General features: G+C 42.9%; 1 protein-coding gene across 2 annotated transcripts; it reads right to left on the bottom strand.

The window, feature by feature from the left end:
• Positions 1–595: 595 nt before the first annotated feature.
• Positions 596–22,563, bottom strand: LOC115146908 (phosphatidylinositol 4-phosphate 5-kinase type-1 alpha-like). 2 transcript variants are annotated; one of them, XM_029688926.2, is made up of 16 exons: positions 22,486–22,563; positions 12,534–12,568; positions 12,011–12,094; positions 11,670–11,800; positions 11,159–11,276; positions 10,849–11,001; positions 7,074–7,373; positions 6,752–6,987; positions 6,559–6,642; positions 6,058–6,106; positions 5,852–5,936; positions 5,588–5,758; positions 5,305–5,437; positions 5,133–5,198; positions 4,949–5,042; positions 596–4,849 (listed from the first exon to the last, which is right to left on the bottom strand). In XM_029688926.2, the coding sequence occupies exons 1-16, from the start codon at positions 22,529–22,531 to the stop codon at positions 4,847–4,849; spliced, it is 1,788 nt and encodes a 595-aa protein (XP_029544786.1). In that variant the 5' UTR covers positions 22,532–22,563; the 3' UTR covers positions 596–4,846. The 2 variants fall into 2 exon arrangements, with proteins under 2 accessions (XP_029544786.1, XP_029544780.1); XM_029688920.2 differs by lacking the exon at positions 22,486–22,563 and adding an exon at positions 16,844–16,943.
• Between the last annotated feature and the right edge of the window lie 2,031 nt (positions 22,564–24,594).

Raw genomic sequence — 24,594 nt, 5'->3', positions numbered from 1 at the left:
AAAGGCGAAACTAATCTACGCCCGTTCTGATAAAAACCTTAGGGCATCTATCCTCGGGGGATGCCTTGCTTGACCACACCCTCCTTCCTTGCGCCTGGCCTGCCCTGCCTCTTCCACCAATCCATTTGTTTCTTATGGACAGAAAAGAGCACAAGCTCTGAGCTGTCCGATCAGGTCCATTGTTTACTGAGCGGCCACCATCTCCTGTGCCTTTCCTTCCATTATGAGCAGCCTCCACTGACATACGTTATGGACCAAGAGAGACTGCAATCCACACTCAAGCACAACTTGAGGGCCATGGTTGTTAATAATATTAACCAGGAATATATTGAGCTTTTTACAAAGATTAGGGAGGAAAAGTAGTGAACGCAAGAACACCTAATATTACATTTTTTGGGGCCCTGCTTAAGGCCTTCTTTGCCTCTCCTGCAAACAAAAACCTAAGTCAATATACTGTAAAATACCATGTCAAGGACAGAGACTCCCCCGCTCACAAATAAAGTGATGTGAGTTTGTGGATCTACTGTAGTGTAGACCTACCCCTCCATTCCCTAAACAGTTGTATCATGTTCAGGAATAAGGACAAGAACCAACATTTAGAAAATAAGTTTATTCTAATATCAGAGCCAATATGAAAAACATTACATCACTGAAAGATGGTAGAAGGAACAGGCAGCATGAGAAGGCATTTCCGTGACTACTATATACATATTTTATACAGGCAGAGTAAAAATAGAGTAATTGAAGCATAGACGGTAACCAGCAACATTGGCTCGGAGGCTGTGTGAAACATTCAACGTAGAAAAGCATGGGACATCCTTGCCCCAGAACAATGGAGAATATATCACTATCAAAATCAAACATGAAATATAAAAATGGTCAAATAATCCCCTCCCATATGCAATACACTACTTAAGTCTGACATTTCCTGTCAGAAGAATACATTATTATACGTACAATCATCTACGGTACATGTACAACTTATGAATCATTTCAGGCTACAAGGTCATAATACAAATACAATAAATACGATTCTTGAAACTTTAAGATGGCAGACTTGTTCATATTGCATTAGTTCATATGTTCTGTAGTGTCTGTGTTGCAAGTGTACCGCCCTTTGAGCACCAAAGGGTGAGGTGTCTGTTGTGCTGTGGTCCAGTCAAGTCACCAGACGCTGCAACGGGTTTAATCCAGCATCTACACAGAAGCACACAGGCTTTAAAACAACATTGTTCTGACTGTCAGATGTTAGTTTGTAAAGTTAAGCATACGCTAAAAGTCATGATCAGCGTTCATGGAGTCAAATCCAGACCCTGTTGTCACACTAAGGCCCTTGTTATAATAAGACACAATACCATCTATTGAAAATGTGATTCAAAACTTGGGAACATGGGGCTTGGAGTGTTTTCTTTGGTGGCCAACTGTTCTCAAAAAGCACAAGACTGAACTGAGCTCTTTGAAATGGGGAAGCTGAGCAGGGTTATCAGGGTCAAAGGTCAAAGCATTCAAAAGAGCACAACTTTTAATTGAGGGCCATGTTTGGAAATTATTTAACCAGGAATTATCATGAGCTTTTTGCAAAGAGGTTGGGTTCGCCAGGAAAAGTAGACAAGAACTTGAAATGAATCAAACCATGTAGTAAGTTGTGTAAATAACTCATTTGGAACCAATACCACCCCCTCTTGTGCCCTTCCTTCCTATGTGCTTTAAAATACGTATATTTATCATGCAGGACAGCTCCTCTCAAACGGTGAGCGCTGCAACTCTGTTTGAAGGCTCATTAAACTCAGATCCGTTAGGAAAACATCAAGTTAATCAAAACTCAAGTTCTGAAGCATAGGTTTCGATGTAGTTTCCATATTCAGCAAGTTCATCCATGTTCAAGTCCATACCATTTTGATTGCTTTTCCAATTTGTCATGACAGTTGATCAGAGAGCGCTCCACCTCCAGCCTCTAGTTTCTTCAGGGCATGGCTGTGTTCTTGTACTCCCCCATTCCCTTTAAACATCCCTATTGTCTCACGGTGCATCAATGAACATTAATCATTTCCACCACAGGCTGATATCCCCCAGTTTATCAGTCTGTCCATCTCTCCCTCTCTGCTTTGAACCACATGTGCACTCCCATCTACTTAGAAATGTGTCCTCACAATCAGGCCATGGTGGCCCTTTAAATCACTCTGTTGGTGTGAAATACAAGATCTAGCATAACCACTAGGTAGTGATATGTGTCTGAAATATCCTACTACAGGATAAATAGTATGAGCTACCACACAGGGCTTGTGTTAGTATTCTACACAATGACTGAGCAAATAGGGGGAAAAAAATAAACCCATATTTATATAAACGTTAATGTACAAGAGGTGTACTACAGAGACGCAAACAAAGCCATTCACACAATGTGGTGAGTCTCAAACTCAGTGGGGTGAAGCAGTCATTTCTGTAGCCAGCAGAAATCCCTTGTTGCTTATTAATAAAAGTTAGGTCAGATAAAAGTATCAAAGTGCTTGAATGACGGTGGTAGAATTACCATTGCTTTTAGAACACGTATAATCTTTGTGCACAAAACAGTCTAAATGGCTGGGTGTGAATGAATGTGATGAAATTGAACTGCCATACGAAGACAGAAAAAGGCAGGTGTAGAGTGTGCGTTAAAAGCTCGCTCTGAATTTTGATTGGCTCATTCCTTTCAACCCTGCTGGTTGATTGGTCAATTTTCTTTCAAATATACTTTTGATTGGTAGTGAGAATATAAAAACATGCTCAAACAAGAGTTTGAATGTATGTGTAACAGGACATTAAAGAAACAAAAATATGAGAGAGACACAGCTCAGCAAGACTAGTACCAGACAGACACAAAGGCACAGATATAAAAAGCTAGTGTTAGTGTGGTCAGGTCACTGTCCTGTCCTTCTGTTACTGCTCCTCTTTGTCTCTTCTCTGGTGAACCTCCATTCCAAGGATCATCAACTAGATTCAGCCGTGGGGTGATTTTTTTTCTTCTTGAGCGGATGGTCAGGGGGCCGGAACATAATTACAAATCATTTGCAAATTGACCCAAGAAAACCCAAACATTAATAATATTTGACAAACAATTTCAAACCTTTCTTTCAAATCACAGATCTCTATTTTGCATAGGAATACTTTAGAACAGATTTCTTAAATTGAAATCATTTAGTGTGGATTTGCTGGCGTTTACCTTATGTCCACCAATAAAAAAAATTGCATCTGCAGGTCTCCAGTTGGGGAACCCCACTCTATTCTAAGGGTATGGAGGTGGCGGCCATTACTATGTTCTTGCTCTGGTCTCTCACTCCTAGATCAATATAGCACATGTGGTCTCATCAGAGAGGAAGATTCCAGGATAACCATGGAGACAGACAGAGCCTTCCCATCAGCCGGTAACACTGTGTATAGCAGTGGAGGCTGTTGAGGGGAGGATGGCTCATAATAATGACTGGAACAGTGCAAATGGAATGACATTAAACCATGTGTTTGATGTATTTTATACCATTCCACTCAAGACATTACCACGAGCCCGTCCTCCCCAATTAAGGTGCCAACCTCCTGTGGTGTATAGCCTACCCATACTGCCCTACTAAGAAAAAAGGCAGTAACTGCTCATTTGGTCAAAAATGAGTTAGCATGTATTTAATGTAGCAAAAATGACTTAATCATGTGGGCAAGTGTAACAGTATAACTTTAGACCGTCCCCTCGCCCATACCCGGGCGCGAACCAGGGACCCTCTGCACACAACAGTCACCCACGAAGCATCGTTACCCATCGCTCCACAAAAGCCGCGGCCCTTGCAGAGCAATGGGAACCACTACTTCAAGATCTCAGAGCAAATGACGTCACCGATTGAAACGCTATTTAGCGCGCACCACCGCTAACTAGCTAGCTATTGCACATCCGTTACACAAGTATCCTGCCTCGCATTGTTTTTGAGAAAATGGGGTTGATATTAGCAGTAACTCCACTAGGTAACTGTGAAACTAAGGTAAATAAAAGCCATTTTTCTCAGTTCCACACTATGAGCAGTTACTGCCTTTTTGCTTGGTAGGGCAGAATAGCTCTGGCCTGTACATTCCTGCCCCCAGCTCCAGTCAGTCAGCTACTGTATACATCCATAATCTAAAAGAATAGAAGGTCTGTGTGATGAAGTCATATGTTCTGTCCACATCAGTAAAAGTGTGGTCATAATAAAAATAATTAAAAAACACTACATATAGAGATGATTCTCCTGTCCGTCCCATCTCCTGGCTGTGTGGAGGGAGGAAGGTGTGGACGGAGGAAGGTGTGGACAGATGTAGAATGATAACATATGAGATATTATGTTCTAAGTCACTGAAAACGGAACCCTAATACTGTCCACAAGAAGGAATGCACAAAGTAACAGAACAGAGAGTGATATAGAGCATGGTGTTCCTCCTCCACACTGTTGATACAGGGGTGTCTAAGCCCACGTCCCTCTCCCCTTCAGACTTTGTGATGTGGGTTTCATGACAGAGACTCCTGTAACTTAGTTGGAGAAAGGTTTCTAGCAGCATACCCGTGTGTCTGGCTGACCAAGCCTTCAGACAGCTACCACCTCCTCACACATATATACACCTCTCTCCCTCTTTGTTCCTCTCTCTGGCACCCAGTCACACTCTCCCTCACTTCCCCACCCCCCCCCCCCCGTTCAGTCAGCCTGAAGTATGTTCCAAACCTCCCCCGCAGAAAAGGATGGATGGATCGACAGAGTGAGAATGGAGGATGCAAGACTATTCTCCCCATCTCACTCTTCCACCCACCTCCTTGGTTCCAGAATCACCTTTTCCTCAGATGACTCCAGATCAGTTGTTACTGTGGGGGACACACAGGGAGGGAGTCCAGTGAGCCATGGTAAACACCATAGTGAAGATCTTAAGAAGAGGAGGAGGAAAAGGACTGGGCCAGACTTACAAAGCAGATGTTAGTCTCTGGGACAATGTCTGATAGTGAGATGGCATCTTCATTACCCGACTGATCACCTGACACTTCCACTTCCGCACCCATGCTGAGAGACAGAGAGAGAAGACTGATAAGGGTGTGTGTGTGTTCACATAAGTGGGAATACATGAATCAGTGGTGTAATTCATTTGTGTACCTGTGGGAGACACCGTGGTCTTGGTCTGTGCTTGTTACTGCTCTATGTACCTCAACCCCTACTGACCTAGAGAGAGAGCGAGAGAGAGCGAGAGAGAGAAACACATGAGAAATGGATGACTTGAAGAGGAGGACTGACTTTGTGGAGGAGAAGGGATGGAGGGATGTGTTACTGTAGCAGAGGAGAGGAGGTGGTGAGTCTTGTGCTTCCTAATGAGGACGTGGAAAAGTTGGCCTCTGCATCCCCTGACCCTCCCGCTAGGGGAGGTGTCCTTGGCACCAGGTCTGGCCTGCCCGACTGCATGCCTGAACAGAAAGAGGGAGTAAAGAGGGGAACTAATGGCACAATTCCAAGTCCACCCCTAATCCCTTGTCCATACGCACTTCATGTAGCTCTGGTCCACCTTGACCTCTGATCAAACATACAAACATTGATTGTGTTAACTGTTCACTCACCACTGTCTCCCTCTGCGTCAGCCTTGTTGAAGTGTGATTGGTAGACGAGTCGAGAGTCCACCACAGACTGTCCAGCAGCGTGGGAGAGGGGGGTGGGGCCTCCCAGAGTAGGAGCTCTCCTCAGACCCCCCGGACCCCCACCACGAGACTTCTTGGATGGGGAGAGCTTCACTGAGGGGTGGGGAAAACAAAATAACGACAGCACGTCATATCATAAAAAGTAGATATTGAAACAGAAGACACACACACACACAGCAGTCTTACATGGGATCTTCTTGAACACTGTGTTACACATGAATTGTTGGAAGCGCTCAGCGTAGAAGCCTGGTCTGTGCACCGACACTGTATCCTACAGAGGAAAAGGAATAAACCAGTTATAACCTGACATAGGCCTGACATAAGCAGTGGCAGATCTGACACATCTTTCATAATGTACTACAGGTAATGTGTCTGTGTGTGTAGGATCTTACCCCATCATGGACGAGGGCCTTCCACGAGTGTTCCAACTTCTTGATGAACCTGAAAAACAGTCTTCGTGAACGTAGCTCAGTTGGTAAAGCATGGCGCCAGGATAGTGGGTTCGACTCCCGGGACCATCCATACGTAAAATATAAGCACGCATGACTAAGTCGCTTTGGATAAAAGCATCTGCTAAATGGTATATACAGTGAGCTCCAAAAGTATTGGGACAGTGACACATTTGTTGTTGTTTTGGCTCTGTACCCCAGCACTTTTTGGATTTAAAATGATACAATGACTATGAGGTTAAAGTGCAGACTGTCAAGCTTTGATTTGAGTGTATTTTCATCCATACCAGATCAGTGTATCATTTCAAATCCAAAATGCTGGGGTAAAACAAAAAATGTGTCACTTTCCCAATACTTTGAGTACTGTGTCACTATATTATCATGTGAAATTGTATGAAGTCTGTACACAAGAACGCACACACACAAAGAAACACAAGCACCTACCTGTAGGACTGCAGAATGTCGATGATGCCGATAAAGACCAGCAACCTCTCTCCTTTAGAGTTCCTGGCTGGGATCCCGCCCATACTGAAATGACATATGCCACACCAACCAATCACCATAAACAAATCCTGATTTACGTGACAGTTTGCATATTTTCCCAAGGTAATATTGTGTGATGTATTGATTGACTCACTGGTCCTCAGACTCCAGGGCTCCCTTCCCGCGGGCCTCTCCCTGTATAGACTCCATGGCTGTGCAGTATAGACTTTTCTGGGCCTGGGGTCGGCGCTGGTCTGGGGTCACCGCCCCCTCTGACCCCCCACTGTCCCCCATCTGCCCCCCACCTCGCTCCCTCTCTCTACTAGCCTGCTCCAGGTTATGGATCCCCACCAGTAGACTGTAGTCCATGATTTTAAAACTCTGCAGGAGCTGGAGCACACACACAAACACATAAGAGTTACTATACAGTAGACCCAAACAGCACACACAGAACACACACACCCTCCCTCCCTCACCAGGCAGTCTCTCTGGATGGTCTTGCTAAGGGCGTTGTAGTTGTCCGTCTCCAGCAGTAGTCCATCAGGCAGGTCCTGGATGAAGTCCAGGTCTTTAAAGGTGGGAAAAGTCTTGTCCCTCTCCTTGGCTGAGGCCCGTCTCTTATAGGTGGAACCCTTCATGTCGTACTTATGGTGCATGTGGACCACGCGGGGCAGCAGGTTGTTCATCACCACCAGGCGGATGTTCTTCCCTCCCGCCTGGATGCAGTACAGACCGTAGAACTTAGGGAGCAGGGTCCGTTTGTTCTGATTCAGGTTCTATAGAGAGGGAAGAGATGGGTAGAAAGGAGAGGAGGAGAGTGAAAAAAAGACGAGGCCACCACAGACAGCTAGGTATTATATAAACACTAAAACACACAGGCCACCACAGACAGCTAGGTATTATATAAACACTAAAACACACAGGCCACCACAGACAGCTAGGTATTATATAAACACTAAAACACACAGGCCACCACAGACAGCTAGGTATTATATAAACACTAAAACACACAGGCCACCACAGACAGCTAGGTATTATATAAACACTAAAACACAGGCCACCACAGACAGCTAGGTATTATATAAACACTAAAACACACAGGCCACCACAGACAGCTAGGTATTATATAAACACTAAAACACAGTCCACCACAGACAGCTAGGTATTATATAAACACTAAAACACACAGGCCACCACAGACAGCTAGGTATTATATAAACACTAAAACACACAGGCCACCACAGACAGCTAGGTATTATATAAACACTAAAACACACAGGCCACCACAGACAGCTAGGTATTATATAAACACTAAAACACACAGACCACCACAGACAGCTAGGTATTATATAAACACTAAAACACAGGCCACCACAGACAGCTTGGTATTATATAAACACTAAAACACAGGCCACCACAGACAGCTAGGTATTATATAAACACTAAAACACACAGGCCACCACAGACAGCTAGGTATTATATAAACACTAAAACACAGGCCACCACAGACAGCTAGGTATTATATAAACACTAAAACACACAGGCCACCACAGACAGCTAGGTATTATATAAACACTAAAACACACAGACCACCACAGACAGCTAGGTATTATATAAACACTAAAACACACCGCAGAATCTCCCCCCTCCTCCTTCAGTATCTCTCCATGAAGCATCTCCTCCTTAAATATTTCTCCATGAAGTCACCCCCCACTCCTTCAATAACTCTCCATGAAGTCCCCCCCTCCTCCTTCAATATCTCTCCATGAAGTCACCCCCCTTCAATATCTCTCCATGAAGTCCCCCTCCTCCTTCAATATCTCTCCATGAAGTCCCCCTCCTCCTTCAATATCTCTCCATGAAGCCCCCCTCCTCCTTCAATATCTCTCCATGAAGCCCCCCTCCTCCTTCAATATCTCTCCATGAAGTCACCCCCCTCCTTCAATATCTCTCCATGAAGTCCCCCTCCTTCAGTATCTCTCCATGAAGCATCTCCTAAAATATCTCTCCATGAAGTCACCCCCCTCCTTCAATATCTCTCCACCCCTACCCTCCTTCAATATCTCTCCATGAAGTCCCCCCCTCCTCCTTCAATATCTCTCCATGAAGTCACCCCCTCCTTCAATATCTCTCCATGAAGTCACCCCCCTCCTTCAATATCTCTCCATGAAGTCACCCCCCTCCTTCAATATCTCTCCATGAAGTCCCCCCCTCCTTCAATATCTCTCCATGAAGTCACCCCCCCTCCTTCAATATCTCTCCATGAAGTCCCCCCTCCTTCAGTATCTCTCCATGAAGCATCTCCTCAAATATCTCTCCATGAAGTCACCCCCCTCCTTCAATATCTCTCCATGAAGTCACCCCCCTCTCCTTCAATATCTCTCCATGAAGTCCCCCCTCCTCCTTCAATATCTATCCATGAAGTCCCCCCTCCTCCTTCAATATCTATCCATGAAGTCCCCCCTCCTCCTTCAATATCTCTCCATGAAGTCTCCCCCCCTCCTTCAATATCTCTCCATGAAGTCTCCCTCCTCCTCCAATCTCTCCACAAAGTCTCCCCTCCCTCCTCCTTCAATACAGTTGTTCAATACAGCTGTTGTTTACATACACTTAGGTTGGAGTCATTAAAACTCGTTTTTCAACCACTCCACAAATTTCTTGTTAACAAACTATAGTTCTGGCAAGTCGGTTAAGACATCTACTCTGTACATGACACAAGTCACTTTTCTAACAATTGTTTACAGACAGATTATTTCACTTATAATTCACAATTCCAGTGGGTCAGAAGTTTACATACACTAAGTTGACTGTCTTCAAACAGCTTGGAAAATTCCAGAAAATGTCATGGCTTTAGAAGCTTCTGATCGGCTAATTTACATAATTTGAGTCAATTGGAGGTGTACCTGTGGATGTATTTCAAGGCCTACCTTCAAACTCAGTGCCCCTTTGCTTGACATCATGGGAAAATCAAAAGAAAATCAGCCAAGACTGGTTCATCCTTGGGAGCATTTTCCAAACGCCTGAAGGTACCACGTTCATCTGTACAAACCATAGTACGCAAGTATAAACACCATGGGACCACTCAGCCGTCATACCTTTCAGGAAGGAGATACGTTCTGTCTCCTAGAGTTGAACGTACTTTGGTGCAAAAAGTGCAAATCAATCCCAGAACAACAGCAAAGGACCTGGTGAAGATGCTGGAGGAAACAGGTAAAAAAAAGTATCTATATCCACAGTAAAACGAGTCCTATATCGACATAACCTGAAAGGCCGCTCAGCAAGGAACAAGCCACTGCTCCAAAACCACCATAAAAAAGCCAGACTACAGTTTGCAACTGCACATGGGAACAAAGCTTTTACTTTTTGTAGAAATGTCCTCTGGTCTGATGAAACAAAAATAGAACTGTTTGGCCGTAATGACCATCGTTATGTTTGGAGGAAAAAGGGGAAGGCTTGCAAACCGAAGAACACCATCCCAACCGTGAAGCACGGGGGTGGGCAGCATGTTGTGGAGATGCATTGCTGCAGGGGGGACTGGTGCACTTCACAAAATAGATGGCATCATGAGGTAGGAAAATTATGTGGATATATTGAAGCAACATCTCAAGACATCAGTCAGGAAGTTAAAGCTTGGATGCAAATGGGTCTTCCAAATAGACAATGACCCCAAGCATACTTCCAAATTTGTGGCAAAATGGTTTAAGGACAACAAAGTCAAGGTATTGGAGTGGCCATCACAAAGCCCTGACCTCAATCCTATAGAAAATCTGTGGGCAGAACTGAAAAAGCATGTGGGAGTAAGGAGGCCTTACAAACCTGACTTAGTTACACCAGCTCTGTCAGGAGGAATGGGCCAAAATTCACTAATTCATTAGTGGGAAGCTTGTGGAAGGCTACCTGAAACGTTTGACCCAAGTTAAGCAATTTAAAGGCAATGATACCAAATACTAATGGAGTGTATGTAAACTTCTGGCCCACTGGGAATGTGATGAAATAAAAGCTGAAATAAATCATTATCTCTACTATTATTCTGACATTTCACATTCTTAAAATAAAAAAGTGGTGATCCTAACTGACCTAAGACAGGGAATTTTTACTAAGATCAAATGTTGGGAATTGTGAAAAACTCGGTTTAAATGTATTTGGCTAAGGTGTATGTAAACTTACAACTTCAACTGTATCTGTCCATGAAGTCTCCCCCCTCCTCCTTCAATATCTCTCCATGAAGTCCCCACCCCTTCAATATCTCACCATGAAGTATCCTGGCAGTAGCTTCTGGAGAAACTCAGCCTCTTTGTGCTGCACCGTCTTGATAATGAACTCATCATCACTGGACACGTAGAAGAGAGAGCCGCTGGCGCCGGAGTTAGACAGCTCTATCAGGCCATCGTTACACAGAGAGTACTGTAGGAGAGGAGTTAGGTAGCATCCTGACCACAGAACTACAACCAGACACAACCAATCAACCATAGAGAACTACAACCAGACACAACCAATCAACAATAGAGAACTACAACCAATCAAACAGATTCAATTGAGTACATTTTTGTAGTCTACTGACCAGGTAGTCGTCTGGCCGGATGCCAAAAAGTTCTCTGAAGTAGCGGAAGGCGATGGGGGCGTAGGTCTTAAACCTGAAATCACTGTAGTGGTGGGCAGGGGTCAGGTTACTGCCCTCACTGAGACAGAGAGAAGGGTGTTAATGAGTGCTGAATACAGGAAGACTTCTCTCAAGCATAAATGCAAGATGGGCACAGACCAGTGGTGTAGCGCAGTTCAGGGGAATTATTTTATTTATTTTTTTTACAGATTTTGTCATGCTGTTTTACAGATTTTGCCATGAGGCTGAGAGAACGTGTTTCAGTTTTAAAGCCAATTTCCTGTAATTATAAACATTTCCTTCATGGTTTATGACATGTTCATATAGTATCTGGGGGCCCAACTTATATTTTTGGGGGTGTCGGGGGGCCCCCATACCTCATGCGGGTGCTCAGGGGTTGTGTGCTACACCAGTGTCACAGACACACAAAGAGAGACACAGACACACAAAGAGACACACACACACGTCTAACCTGGGGAAGAAGATGCTCTCGACCACCACAAAGTCCTGCATGAGAACATCTCTCTCAGCCTTCTGACTCAGGCTGCCCACAGTGTGAGTGATGCCCAGCTGAATTGCTCCTTTCAGGGCTGACGACGTAGTCTGGAGGGGGAAGTGGAAGCTTGGCTTGTCAAGAGAGATTGATAAATTCATTGTTTCCGAGGAATTCACATGTTATAATTAATCTATGACTCTCAAATGCTTGTGTACATTACATTCTGCGAGTCATCATTGGGTGTGGACGAGGAAAGGCTTCAGGCTACGGGTAATGTTAGCACACATGTGGTGTGTGTGTGTTGACCCCATACTGACCTTCTTATAGGTGGTCTCTCCAGTGTTCGTCTCAACTCCTCTGTGTCCAATGGTCTTCTTCATACTCTGACTTGATCCAGGCATCTGAGACAGAGACAGGATGAAAGAGAGAGAGGAGAGAAAGATGGAAGAGAGGATGGGAAGAAATAAAAGGTATTAAGAAACTAAAGAAATGCACTGTAGAGTTGTGTGTTTGACTCCATTAAAACAAGTTTCAGCGTCACCCTGTTCTCTCCATTGTTTGGTTTTATGACACACAGCTTAAAGGTAAACATCAACCATCGACACACAGAAACCATCAAAACCAGTTCCCCCTCCCTTTCCACATATCCTGTGTCCTCTCCCTAGACAGAGAGGTGATATACAACACATCTTCACCAGGGTCTAGAAATGTTGGGTAAATACACACTGTTCCCTAAACCTAAAGGTAGTGGAAAACACAGTTTCATCAACAGTGCTCCAGCATGATCAGCAGAGTGCTGTAATTAGTGGCTGTGTGAGTCAGGGATGGTGTCTGTCTTACCTCGGGGGATGCCATTTTCCGAGACCCACTGGACCCTTGAGAGGAGAGAGAAAAAAGAAAAACATATTAGAGAGTATAGTGATGGGCCTATTTTCGTTAGGCTCCTCCATGTTCCATGCGCAACTCAGTCCTCTTAGAATCTAATAGTTAACGACAGAACTTAGCTAATATCACAGAGCTAGAGTCATGCTAGACAGCTGTAGTGATGAACTTGTCATATAGTATAGTAGTTTATGGAGGAAGGAACCTGCATTAAAGTGTCTGATCGGGTTGTGTGATGTCTGGAATGACACATCGTCTCCCATCCAAACGTCGTTGATATACATTGCGTACGGAGCGGTCAATTGGCGGGAAGAACGCAATATAAAAAGACACATTGGTTATACCAGAACTGTGATTTGGGGCATGTCGTCATTGTTCTTATTCAAATTGTTACAAAAGCCACAAACAAGTTCATTAAATCATTGTTCAAAACAAGACTTATTATTTCTACCTTGTTCTTGGCTACAGAAGGATTTTCAAACTGGAAGGTGTATTATTCTCTTGTCCATAAAAAGACTCAGATATCAGTTATATTAGTAGACCTTTTAAAACAAATATTAAGGCCGTTTCCAGTGTATTGTTATTTCATCTTGATCATCTGGAAAAGCACATGTGACATTCTTTCTTCCATTAGGCTACTTTCAGTCAGTTTCAAAAAGTGGATTTCACTTAGTAACTATAGTGTAGCCTGCCAATGCAAAATCAGAAAAATAACTATGGCTGACTTTTAGTGGAGGGAAAAGCACGTCTTCGCCGGTTTGGCAGTTTTTCGCTCAATTTCAGGCCATATGACAAAGGTGAGCCAGCAGACCTTACCCAAGGCACTTGCAGAATATGCTAAAAGATTATCAGGGCAAAGGATGGAGAGACTACAAACCTCAGTCATCCTGCGGAGTTCGATACTCTGGGGGTGAACATGCTGGTGTTCCTTGTTACAAATAATCATTTGTTTTATCGGATTGTATATTTAGGATTTTTAGCCTAAGGATAATACGCCTATTCGTTTTAAGCCTAAACCAATGTTCATTCAAGTGTTATAAAGAATGTTAAAGGCTAAATAATAATTTACTTAATCTGACTGATGTTGACTATTATATAAATGCACAATTTGTAAACTATTCAAAAGAAAGTTGTTTGCGAGACAACTCTGACAGACTCATCATTCATTTATTTTTTGTTCCCGCTTATTGAAAGTGCTGCTGCAGGAGCTTATACCCGATTGTCCGCTGCACAATTCAATGACATTAATAAACACTTCGACAATATTAGTTTAAATTGTCAAAGTAACGTTTACTGCAAGTTATTGACAGTAGCCTATGTGTAGGCCTATATTATTGGCTGTTTGGGTTGCAAAGAGGGATTTAACGGCACAATTTATTTTTCATGCTCTCTGCTCTTTCTACATTGTTCTCTTTCATTATGTTAATAATCCAACTACCACATGTATTGAAAATGTAGGCTACGGCAATTAGGGTGTAGGCCATTTGGCATGCCGCCCTGCTGTGTGTTCACTGCACTGTTGTGAGCTAAGACTCCAGCGGTGTAGTCAAATTCAAATATGTTCAACTGTCGTTTGATATCGAGATGTCATCATCAACGATGCAATCGTACAATCGCCCAAATCTAGTGTCTGACCGAATTGCTTCATTGCAGTCTTTCCACTCCATGCACAAAACCTAATAAACTTCAGCGTAATTTTGACTTGAGAAGAAATTTGCCACAGTAAATGCTTGACAACCACTCTAAGTTAATTACAAAAACAGCCATCAACCATGTAATTTTCCACAGATGCCGAGCCATGGTTAGACCTACACAGCCACAGGAATGGATAGGCCTAGGCTAACTGCTGCTCCCATTCACATTGTGCTCTAGATTTACACCACTTTTCCCTCTAATGCTGCTTCCATGTCAGCCTGCCCTGGATGCTGTTGTGGTTGGGCCTTTGCCTCAAGCCTAAAACAATCCCGGGGAACCCTTGTACTTCAGTCACTGCTCAGGATGCATTGCATTTGTATGACGTTTTTCACTAAATTCTAAAACACCAAATGTTGTAGCTTGTAGTTACAACATTTAGTTACAAATACCCTTACTGACTGCCTATCTGTTACTTAGTGCCTCTCCATCTCCAGACAGTATAGTATTACAGCAGACATTCCCTCTCAGACAGTCTACCACAGAGCAGATACTGTGAGAGAGAGCATAGAGCAGCGGAAGGGCAACAAGTTAACTGTCCACTCACGGCATCTCTCACACACACACACACAGCAATGAGTGGACATAGCCTGGTATTAGGTTTAATGGGGAACACCGGATACAGGGAAAGATCAGGATGGTGGGAGGAAATTACGAGAACTCTTGGCATCGACACAGGGACATACGCCAGTCTCTGCAAAACATAACCCCAGTCTGATACTGTGTCTAGACCACTGGGTCCTCTACCACAGGTCTCTGGGCAGACATAACCCCAGTCTGATACTGTGTCTAGACCACTGGGTCCGCTACCACAGGTCTCTGGCAGACATAACCCCAGTCTGATACTGTGTCTAGACCACTGGGTCCTCTACCACAAGTCTCTGGGCAGACATAACTCCAGTCTGATACTGTGTCTAGACCACTGGGTCCTCTACCACAGGTCTCTGGCAGACATAACCCCAGTCTGATACTGTGTCTAGACCACTGGGTCCTCTACCACAGGTCTCTGGCAGACATAACCCCAGTCTGATACTGTGTCTAGACCACTGGGTCCGCTACCACAAGTCTCTGGGCAGACATAACTCCAGTCTGATACTGTGTCTAGACCACTGGGTCCTCTACCACAGGTCTCTGGGCAGACATAACTCCAGTCTGATACTGTGTCTAGACCACTGGGTCCTCTACCACAGGTCTCTGGGCAGACATAACTCCAGTCTGATACTGTGTCTAGACCACTGGGTCCTCTACCACAGGTCTCTGGGCAGACATAACTCCAGTCTGATACTGTGTCTAGACCACTGGGTCCTCTACCACAGGTCTCTGGGCAGACATAACTCCAGTCTGATACTGTGTCTAGACCACTGGGTCCTCTACCACAGGTCTCTGGGCAGACATAACCCCAGTCTGATACTGTGTCTAGACCACTGGGTCCTCTATCACAGGTCTCTGGCAGACATAACCCCAGTCTGATACTGTGTCTAGACCACTGGGTCCTCTATCACAGGTCTCTGGCAGACATAACCCCAGTCTGATACTGTGTCTAGACCACTGGGTCCTCTATCACAGACAATGACTAAACTTTTTCCATAACCCAAACTAAGCTTGGGACTTTCCCTGTGACTCACCAAGTTGCCATCTTCCTTTTTGGTAGGGTTGTGCTCATTACCAATCCTCTCTAAGAATACATTCGACCCAGCAGACCCCAGGCCCAGCCCCAACTTTATCCAGCCCAAGAGATAACATCCAATAGCCTATTATAAAACATTGTCAATTTGTGCGACAAACATGCCAACATAGAGAAACACAGCAAACACGTGTGTGAAAAATCTAGAAGTAAAATATGTCTGGTATTTTCTCAATGTTATCACATCGTCATGACAATGCTTGAAATATGTGCTCCTCACAAAAGGATTCGCCATTTAAAATTGTGTGCGTGTGTGAGATTCGCCTTCTCACCCACTCCATGAGAACTTCAGGCCTGTAACCAATAGCAACTGCTATTTCTGAGTTTCAACATGTGTTGAAATATTACAATATTACAACCAGTTGGCAAAAAACTTGTCTGCTGTTATTGTAATAGTGTGGGCAGGTCAGAGTTATGTTGAGGACAGTGAGAGGCAAGAGGAGGGAGACCTACTGAAAATATATAATGGAAAGGTGGCGTACTGATAGCGAAACAGGAAACAGCCTAACGGCTACTTGTCTGTGACATTAGGCTAGGCCTATTCAAATTGTGAGATGGATGAAATCAATCAATTAAACCAATCCACATTACTTGAGCAAACACCACAAGGATTAGTTCTTTCAGGGGGTGGAGAGGCACTGTGTCTTGCTAAACCATGTTGTAGCCATTTCACTGCAAAATGCATTGCACACACAATAGAAAGCAAACACGAACAATAGAAAACAACCATTAACAGCCTGTATTTGGTCCACTCGTCCTTTGCTTGCTCTCAGCTTGCTCAAATGCCACAAGGCCCTGTAATGCAATGCCTGTAAGAGGCACTCACAGGAACGAAGCACACGCTCAACCACTCTCTCACACACAAACACACACTGCAACACCATGCAGGTACCTCTCTGCAAGGCTCTCCTCCAGAACTGAGTCCTAATGTCTATGGAAGAAGATACAAAACAACTACAACCAGTTACACATGAACAAGGCATGCATGCAACCGAATTAGGCCTCAATCACATTGCTCGCCTATAAATTAGCCTAAATGGACCACATGCTAGAGTCGATCGATTAAGATTTTTCAATGCCGATGCCGATTATTGGAGGACCAAAAAAGGCGATACCGATTAATCGGCTGATTTTTTTATTTTTAATTTGTAATAATGACAACTACAACAATACTGAATCAACACTTTTATTTTAACTTAATATATTAAATCAATTTAGCCTAAAATAAATAATGAAACATGTTCAATTTGGTTTAAATAATGCAAAAACAAAGTGTTGGAGAAGAAAGTAAAAGTGCCATGTAAGAAAGCTAACGTTTAAGTTCCTTGCTCAGAACATGAGAACATATGAAAGCTGGTGGTTCCTTTCAACATGAGTCTTCAATATTCCCAGGTAAGAAGTTTTAGGTTGTAGTTATTATAGGACTATTTCCCTCTATACCATTCGTATTTCATTAACCTTTGACTAATGAATGTTCTTATAGGCACTTTACTATTGCCAATGTATAGCTTTCGTCCCTCTCGTTGCTCCTCCCTGGACTCGAACCAGGAACACAATGACAAAAGCCACCCTCGAAGCAGCGTTACCCATGCAGAGCAAGGGAAATAACCACTCCAAGGCTCAGAGCGAGTGACGTTTGAAACGCTATTAGCGCACGCTAACTAGCTAGCCATTTCACTTCGGTTACACCAGCCTCATCTCGGGAGTTGATAGGCTTGAAATCATAAACAACGCAATGCTTGACACACAACGAGGAGCTGCTGGCAAAACGCAAAGACAGTGCTGTTTGAATGAATGTTTACGCGCCTGCTTCTCCCTACCACCGCTCAGTTAGATACTTGTATGCTCAGTCAGATTATACGCAACGCAGGACACGCTAGATAATATCTAGTGATATCATCAACCATGTGTAGTTAACTAGTGATTATGATTGATTGATTGCTTTTATAAGTTTAATGCTAGCTGGCAACTTACCTTGGCTTACAGCGTTTGCGTAACAGGCAGTCAGTCTCCTTATGGAGTGCAACTAGAGAGGCAGGTCGTTATAGCGTTGGACTAGTTGGACAACTGTAAGGTTGCAAGATTGGATCCCCCGAGATGACAAGGTGAAAATCTGTCATTCTGCCCCTGAACGAGGCAGTTAACCCACTGTTCCTAGTCCGTCATTGAAAAGAAGAATGTGTTGTTAACTGACTTGCCTAGTTAAACAAATATTAAATAAAGGTGTAAAAAAATTTTTTTTAAAAACCTGCCAAATCGGTGCCCAAAAATACCGATTTCCGATTGTTATGAAAACTTGAAATCGGCCCGAATTAATCAGCCATTCCGAATAATAGGTCGACCTCTACTACAGAGATCTAGAAACAAGCAGGGCTTCATTTAAGAAAAGCTTGTTTTTACAATAGGATTTCAATAACATCCTAGTTCGACATTGTGTCGAAACATTTCCACAGTTACAATGAGGGTGCGTGCATACTAAACATATCTTCCAGTGCCAGCGCAGTTCAGTTCAAAACACATGTTGGCTGTTTGCCTGCTAGCAGCCTGTACTGTAGGCTGCATGTAGAGCAATAATATGGGACACTCCCCTATTTTTGTCTGACAGAGTAGAGTAAATGTGCTGGTTATTGGCCTAATTTATGAACTTATACAGTACCAGTCAAAAGTATGGACACCTACTCATTCCAGGGTTTTTATTTGTACTTTTTTCGACATTGTAGAATAATAGTGAAGACATCAAAACTATGATATAACACATACGGAATCATGTAGTAACCAAAAAAGCTAAACAAATCTAAATATTTCAGATTTGAGATTCTTCAAAGTAGCCACCTTTGCATTGATGACAACTTTGGCACGATTGGCATTCTTTCAACCAGCTTCACAAGGTAGTCACCTGGAATGCAATTCAATTAGCAGGTCTGCCTTGATAAAAGTTCATTTGTGGAATTTCTTTCCTTCTTAATGCATTTGAGCCAAATCAGTTTCTTCAAGTGCAGTCACAAAAACTATCAAGCACTATGATGAAACTGGCTCTCATGAGGAACACCACAGGAAAGGAAGACCCAGAGTTATCCCTGCTGCAGAGGATTTTTATTTTACCTTTGTTTAACTAGGCAAGTCAGTTAAGAACAAATACTTATTTACAATGACGGCCTAAGAACAGCGGGTTCTGGGGCAGGACGACAGATTTTTACCTCGTCAGCTCGGGGATTCGATCTAGCAACCTTCCAGTTACTGGCCCAGCGCTCTAACCACTAGGCTACCTACCGACCCCCCAACATTAGCTCAAGTTCAGGATAAGTACATTAGTTACCAGCCTCAGAAATTGCAGCCCAAATAAATGCTCCACAGAGTTCAAGTAACAGACATCTCAACATCAACTGTTCAGCGGACAATTCAGCGTGAATCAGGCCTTCATGGTTGAATTGCTGCAAACAAATCACTACTAAAAGGACACCAATAAGAAGAAGAGACTTGCTTGAGCCAAGAAAAACAACCAATGGACATTAGACCGGTAGAAATCTGTCCTTCGGTCTGATGAGTCCAAATGTGAAATGTTTGGTTCAAAACCGGCATGTCTTTGTGAGACGCAGAGTAGGTGAATGGATGATCTCTACATATGTGGATCCCACCGTGAAGCATGGGAGAGGTGTGATGGTGCTTTGCTGGTGACACTCAGTGATTTATTCAGAATACAAGGCACACCTAACCAGAATGGCAACCACAGCATTATGCAGCGATACACCATCACATCTGGTTTGGCTTAGTGGGACTATCACTTGTTTTTCAACAGAACAATTACCCAAAACACACCTCCAGGCAGTGTAAGGGCTATTTGACCAAGGAGAGTGATGGAGTGCTGCATCAGATGTCCTAGCCTCCAAAATCAGCCGACTTCAACCCAATTGAGATGGTTTGGGATGAGTTGGACCATAGGGTGAAGGAAAAGCAGCCAAAAAGTGCTCAGCATATGTGGGTACTCCTTCAAAAAAACATTCCTCATGAAGCTGGTTGAGAGAATGCCAAGAGTGTGCAAAGCTGTCATCAATACAAAGGGTGGCTAATTTGAAGAATCTCAAATACAAAATATATTTTGATTTGTTTAACACTTTGTTGGTTACTACATGATTCCATGTGTTACTTCATCGTTTTGATGTCTTCACTATTATTCTACAATGTTGAAAATTGTAAAAAAAAAAATATATATAAAAAATCCCTGCAATGAATACGTGTCCAAACTTTTGACTGGTACTGTATATAGTGAGAACACCCTGTATCATTTGTATGTGTAAGTTCATTGGCCTAGTTCGCAGTCCTGTCAGACTTAGATCCCCATAAAGCAATCAGGCTCGTTATTGCGGGACCAAAACAGACCTGTCTATTCTCATGACCTGACTCAAACTGGCTAGCTACTACAGTACCAAGGAAAGATCAACTGTAACAAACACCGTAGTCAAGCTGATAAGAGCCTGTATGATAAGACTCTCCTTTCCTGACCCAGCGTCACTGTTCACATCATCACTGTTCACATCATAACCTCTGATATCAACTGATTCTGAACAAGTGAATAATGTGACCACAACCAAAAACCAAATCAGTCAGTTCTAGACCTGGGGAAATAAACCAAACATTTTCAACATTGATCACTTATCGCAGGCATTTAGCTGGTATCATTCATTTCGATCCATTGCCTATACATAGCCACTTTAATAATGGGAATTGATGGGAAATTATGTAAATATATCACTAGCCACTTTAAACAATGCTACCTTATACAATGTTACTTACCCTACATTATTCATCTCATATGCATACGTATATACTGTACTCTATATCATCGACTGCATCCTTATGTAATACATGTATCACTAGCCACTTTAACTATGCCACTTTGTTTACATACTCATCTCATATGTATATACTGTACTCGATACCATCTACTGTATGCTGCCCTGTACCATCACTCATTCATATATCCTTATGTACATATTCTTTATCCCCTTACACTGTGTATAAGACAGTAGTTTTGGAATTGTTAGTTAGATTACTTGTTGGTTATTACTGCATTGTCGGAACTAGAAGCACAAGCATTTCGCTACAATCGCATTAACATCTGCTAACCATGTGTATGTGACAAATAACATTTGATTTGATTTTATACTAGAAAAATGTGAAGTTTGAAAGGAAATAAATTGGCTAATTTGGGCGATTGTTAATGGGACAATTGATAACTACAACCATCAAACCAGTAGTAGTATAAAGGATTATTTTTTGTTTTTTAACTGTGGAGAACATTAATGTTATAAACGTATTATATTTACATTTAAGTCATTTAGCAGACGCTCTTATCCAGAGCGACTTATCGTTCTCGCATCAATTCAGGCAATTTAACGCGATATGGATTTATCTCCCAGCTCTAGTCAGGACTCCCCGTGAATTCCTCTTCCTCTCTGTGACTTCCAGTGAAGTTCTCTGTAAATGTGCTGGAATGATAGAGCAGGAGGCTCTTCTTCAACCACATAGACCTACATTACTCAGATTATTGTTTATTCTCAGGTAGCCTAGTGGTTAGAGCGTTGGGCTAGTAACTGTAAGGGTGCTAGATCGAATCCCTCGAGCTGACAAGGTAAAACTCTGTCGTTCTGCCCCTGAACAAGGCAGTTAACCCACTGTTCCTAGGCAGTCATTGTAAATACAAATTTGATCTTAATTGACTTGCCTAGTTAATATTCTTTTTTAAAAATCTCCCATGGAAGCGAAATCTGTATCCATTCCACCCTAAACTAACGTTACTTAGCCTAATTGATTAGTGACTGCCTGATTTTGTCAGGAGTCCAAAAGCTGTAGAACAACATTACCGTGTCAACAACATAGACATGACCACCACATTCTATCCACGAAAACAATTGTGCTGGCATTACAAGTAAATATTCAACACACCTAGTTAGCTAGCCAACATTGCTGGCTGGCCTCAGTTTGTTGGGTTGGCTAGTTAGCCGGCTAACATCAATTAACAGGTGTTTCGTCCTACTACGAGATGCGGCAAATATTACAAAATATCAACAAAGACCCACTGGTTTCGAGCATGGCAAATAGTTAGAGGCAGTAAATTAGCCAACTAACGTTACTGTAGTTAGTTAACATTGCTGGAGTTCGAGAATTTGCCCCATTCAGGGTGAGCCAACATTAACTACATCTGATTGAAAATAACCACATTTTCGGGTGTGCGGCTATCCCATCCCAAGCCCTTAATACAAACACTATAAAGTACATGACCCAATTTCAAGCGTGTAACGTTAGATGCCTAGCTAGATATAACGCAAACCATCCTATCCGTTTGTTGATGTTAGCAAACTAGCTAACAGCAACTGTGATAACATTAGCTAGCTCAGACAGGAGAAATGAAGTCAGTTGAATTCAGACAAAATGACCATATTCAGCTACAGGCTGTGCTGAATCTGTAGCTACGTTATTAGATTGCATTTTCGTGCAAACTACTTCACGGAAACCTAAATTAGTTATTATAGATACCTGTCGGAGCAGTCAATCCCGATTCAACTGGAACGGCGGTCGCCATTTTGGATTGGCCGGTATCGGAACAGATAGAACAAATCTTTGGTATGGGTATCCACCTAGCTAGTAGATGGCCAGCGGCAAAGTCAAAATGGGCTATATCGTAAAAATATATGAAAACCAAAATGTGCTATTTGGTCTTAATTTGGAGTTAAGGTTAGACATACAGTCAGCAGTGTGGTTCTGGTTAGATTTAAAATAAAAATGTAAGAAGATAAATGGTAGAAATAGGCTGGTTTATGACTTTGTGTATCTCCCTTAGACCGGTTCGTATATAAAACATTCTAAATAAGGCTGCAAAGACATGATTTAATGGCGAGGAGGCGGGGGGGACAGAGATAATATGCATACTTTCTTTATGAAACACCATTTTCCACCACCATAAGAGTTGCTAATGCTAGTTCCTGATGTTGCGCTCTTCTTCGATGACGTTTAACGGCGGTTTGCATCCAATAAAGTTGCATTACCGCCACCTACTAGACTGGAGTACAACTCCCTTATACTTTGCTTGAAAAAAATAAACAAATATCCTACCATCTAAAACTACAAAAAAATGAATAGAAATGACCCTACTCCACTATTTAAATATATTTAGTCCTACCTCAGGCCAACAACCTTAACACATCCTGTAATTCTTCTAATGTCAAGCCAGCACACCCAAATACCTCGCTGCAGCTGCCACCACAACCTCAATTTTCTGTGACTTAGGTTCCATCCCTGCAGTACAGTTGATAACCATTGCTATAAATGCCCAAAATCCAATCTTCCAGAAACATGTATTACTTGTTGGCATATCCCTCTGTACTGGTACAGATTTACAACTCGCACCACTCCTATCAGGATCCCTCCCCTTGACCTATCTTACTCTACTTTCTTCAATGCCTCAATATATGGCAACTTCTGCACTACTCTAACCCTGGAAACCTCAACCTGCCTCTTTTGCACTGGACATTTTTGATCCTCAGCCCCATCGGCACCCCTACAACTAACACATACCACTACCTTCCCCAATGCTACACATTCCTTTGTCTCATGCCCTTCTGCACACTTCTCACACCTAGGAACTTCCCTCCAACACACTGCTGCCACATGCCCAAAAGCTTGACACCTGTAACAACGTAATGTATTTGGCACAAAATATTGTACACGATAACTTAAAAATCCTCACATCACTTTATTGGGCAAAGACAACATCAAAACTCAAAAGAACAGACAATGACTCTTCTGTTTCACCACTTGCCACGTTGTCTGCGTCGCACCAAATGAAGAGCATCAAACACTGGGAATCTTCCCCTTCAGTTGGTCAACTTTTACATTTACTGTTAACCCAGTAATCAATCCTTTCAATGGTGTGTCACAGGATTCTTCTGATGAAGGAGAGGTGGACCAAAATGCAGCACAGTAGTTATCCATGGTTTTTTAATTAGAAAACTGAACACATAACCAAAACAACAAAGTGAAAACCCGAAACCAGTTCCGTGTTGCACAAAAACTAACACAAGAAACAATCACGCACAAACCCCAACACCAAACAGGCTACCTAAATATGGTTCCCAATCAGAGACAATGACTAACACCTGCCTCTGATTGAGAACCATATCAGGCCAAACACAGAAACAGACAAACTAGACACACAACATAGAATGCCCACTCAGATCACACCCTGACCAAACAAAACATAGAAACATACAAGCAAACTATGGTCAGGGTGTGACATGGTGCCATTATCTTGAGAGCAAAACAATTCACATTTCTTGCCCCCGTTCGTTTAATGTGGAATGCCTTCTCCCTCTGACCAGCAGAAACACAAACAATTATCACAAGACCACTTCTGGTTACCCTCACCGATTCCACAGCACCCATCTCTATTTTATCCCAGCCTGAAACCAAAAATGGATCAGCCAAAAGGCAGGGGTACAGTTTTTCCCAAAACTTCACTCCTACTGTCACACTCCTCTTTATCCTGACCCTTGGGCTCCGAGAACTTCACCACACCTACCACCTCCGATACTTCAACCTCATTCATTTCCATTTCTCCTTCTGTCTTCAGCTCAATCTGCTAACACT

This window comes from Oncorhynchus nerka, linkage group LG3 (assembly GCF_034236695.1).
Source record: "Oncorhynchus nerka isolate Pitt River linkage group LG3, Oner_Uvic_2.0, whole genome shotgun sequence".
NCBI classification, from domain to species: domain Eukaryota; kingdom Metazoa; phylum Chordata; class Actinopteri; order Salmoniformes; family Salmonidae; genus Oncorhynchus; species Oncorhynchus nerka.
Note: the sequence above shows the minus strand (reverse complement) of the source record. Positions and strands in the feature narration are given on the sequence as shown.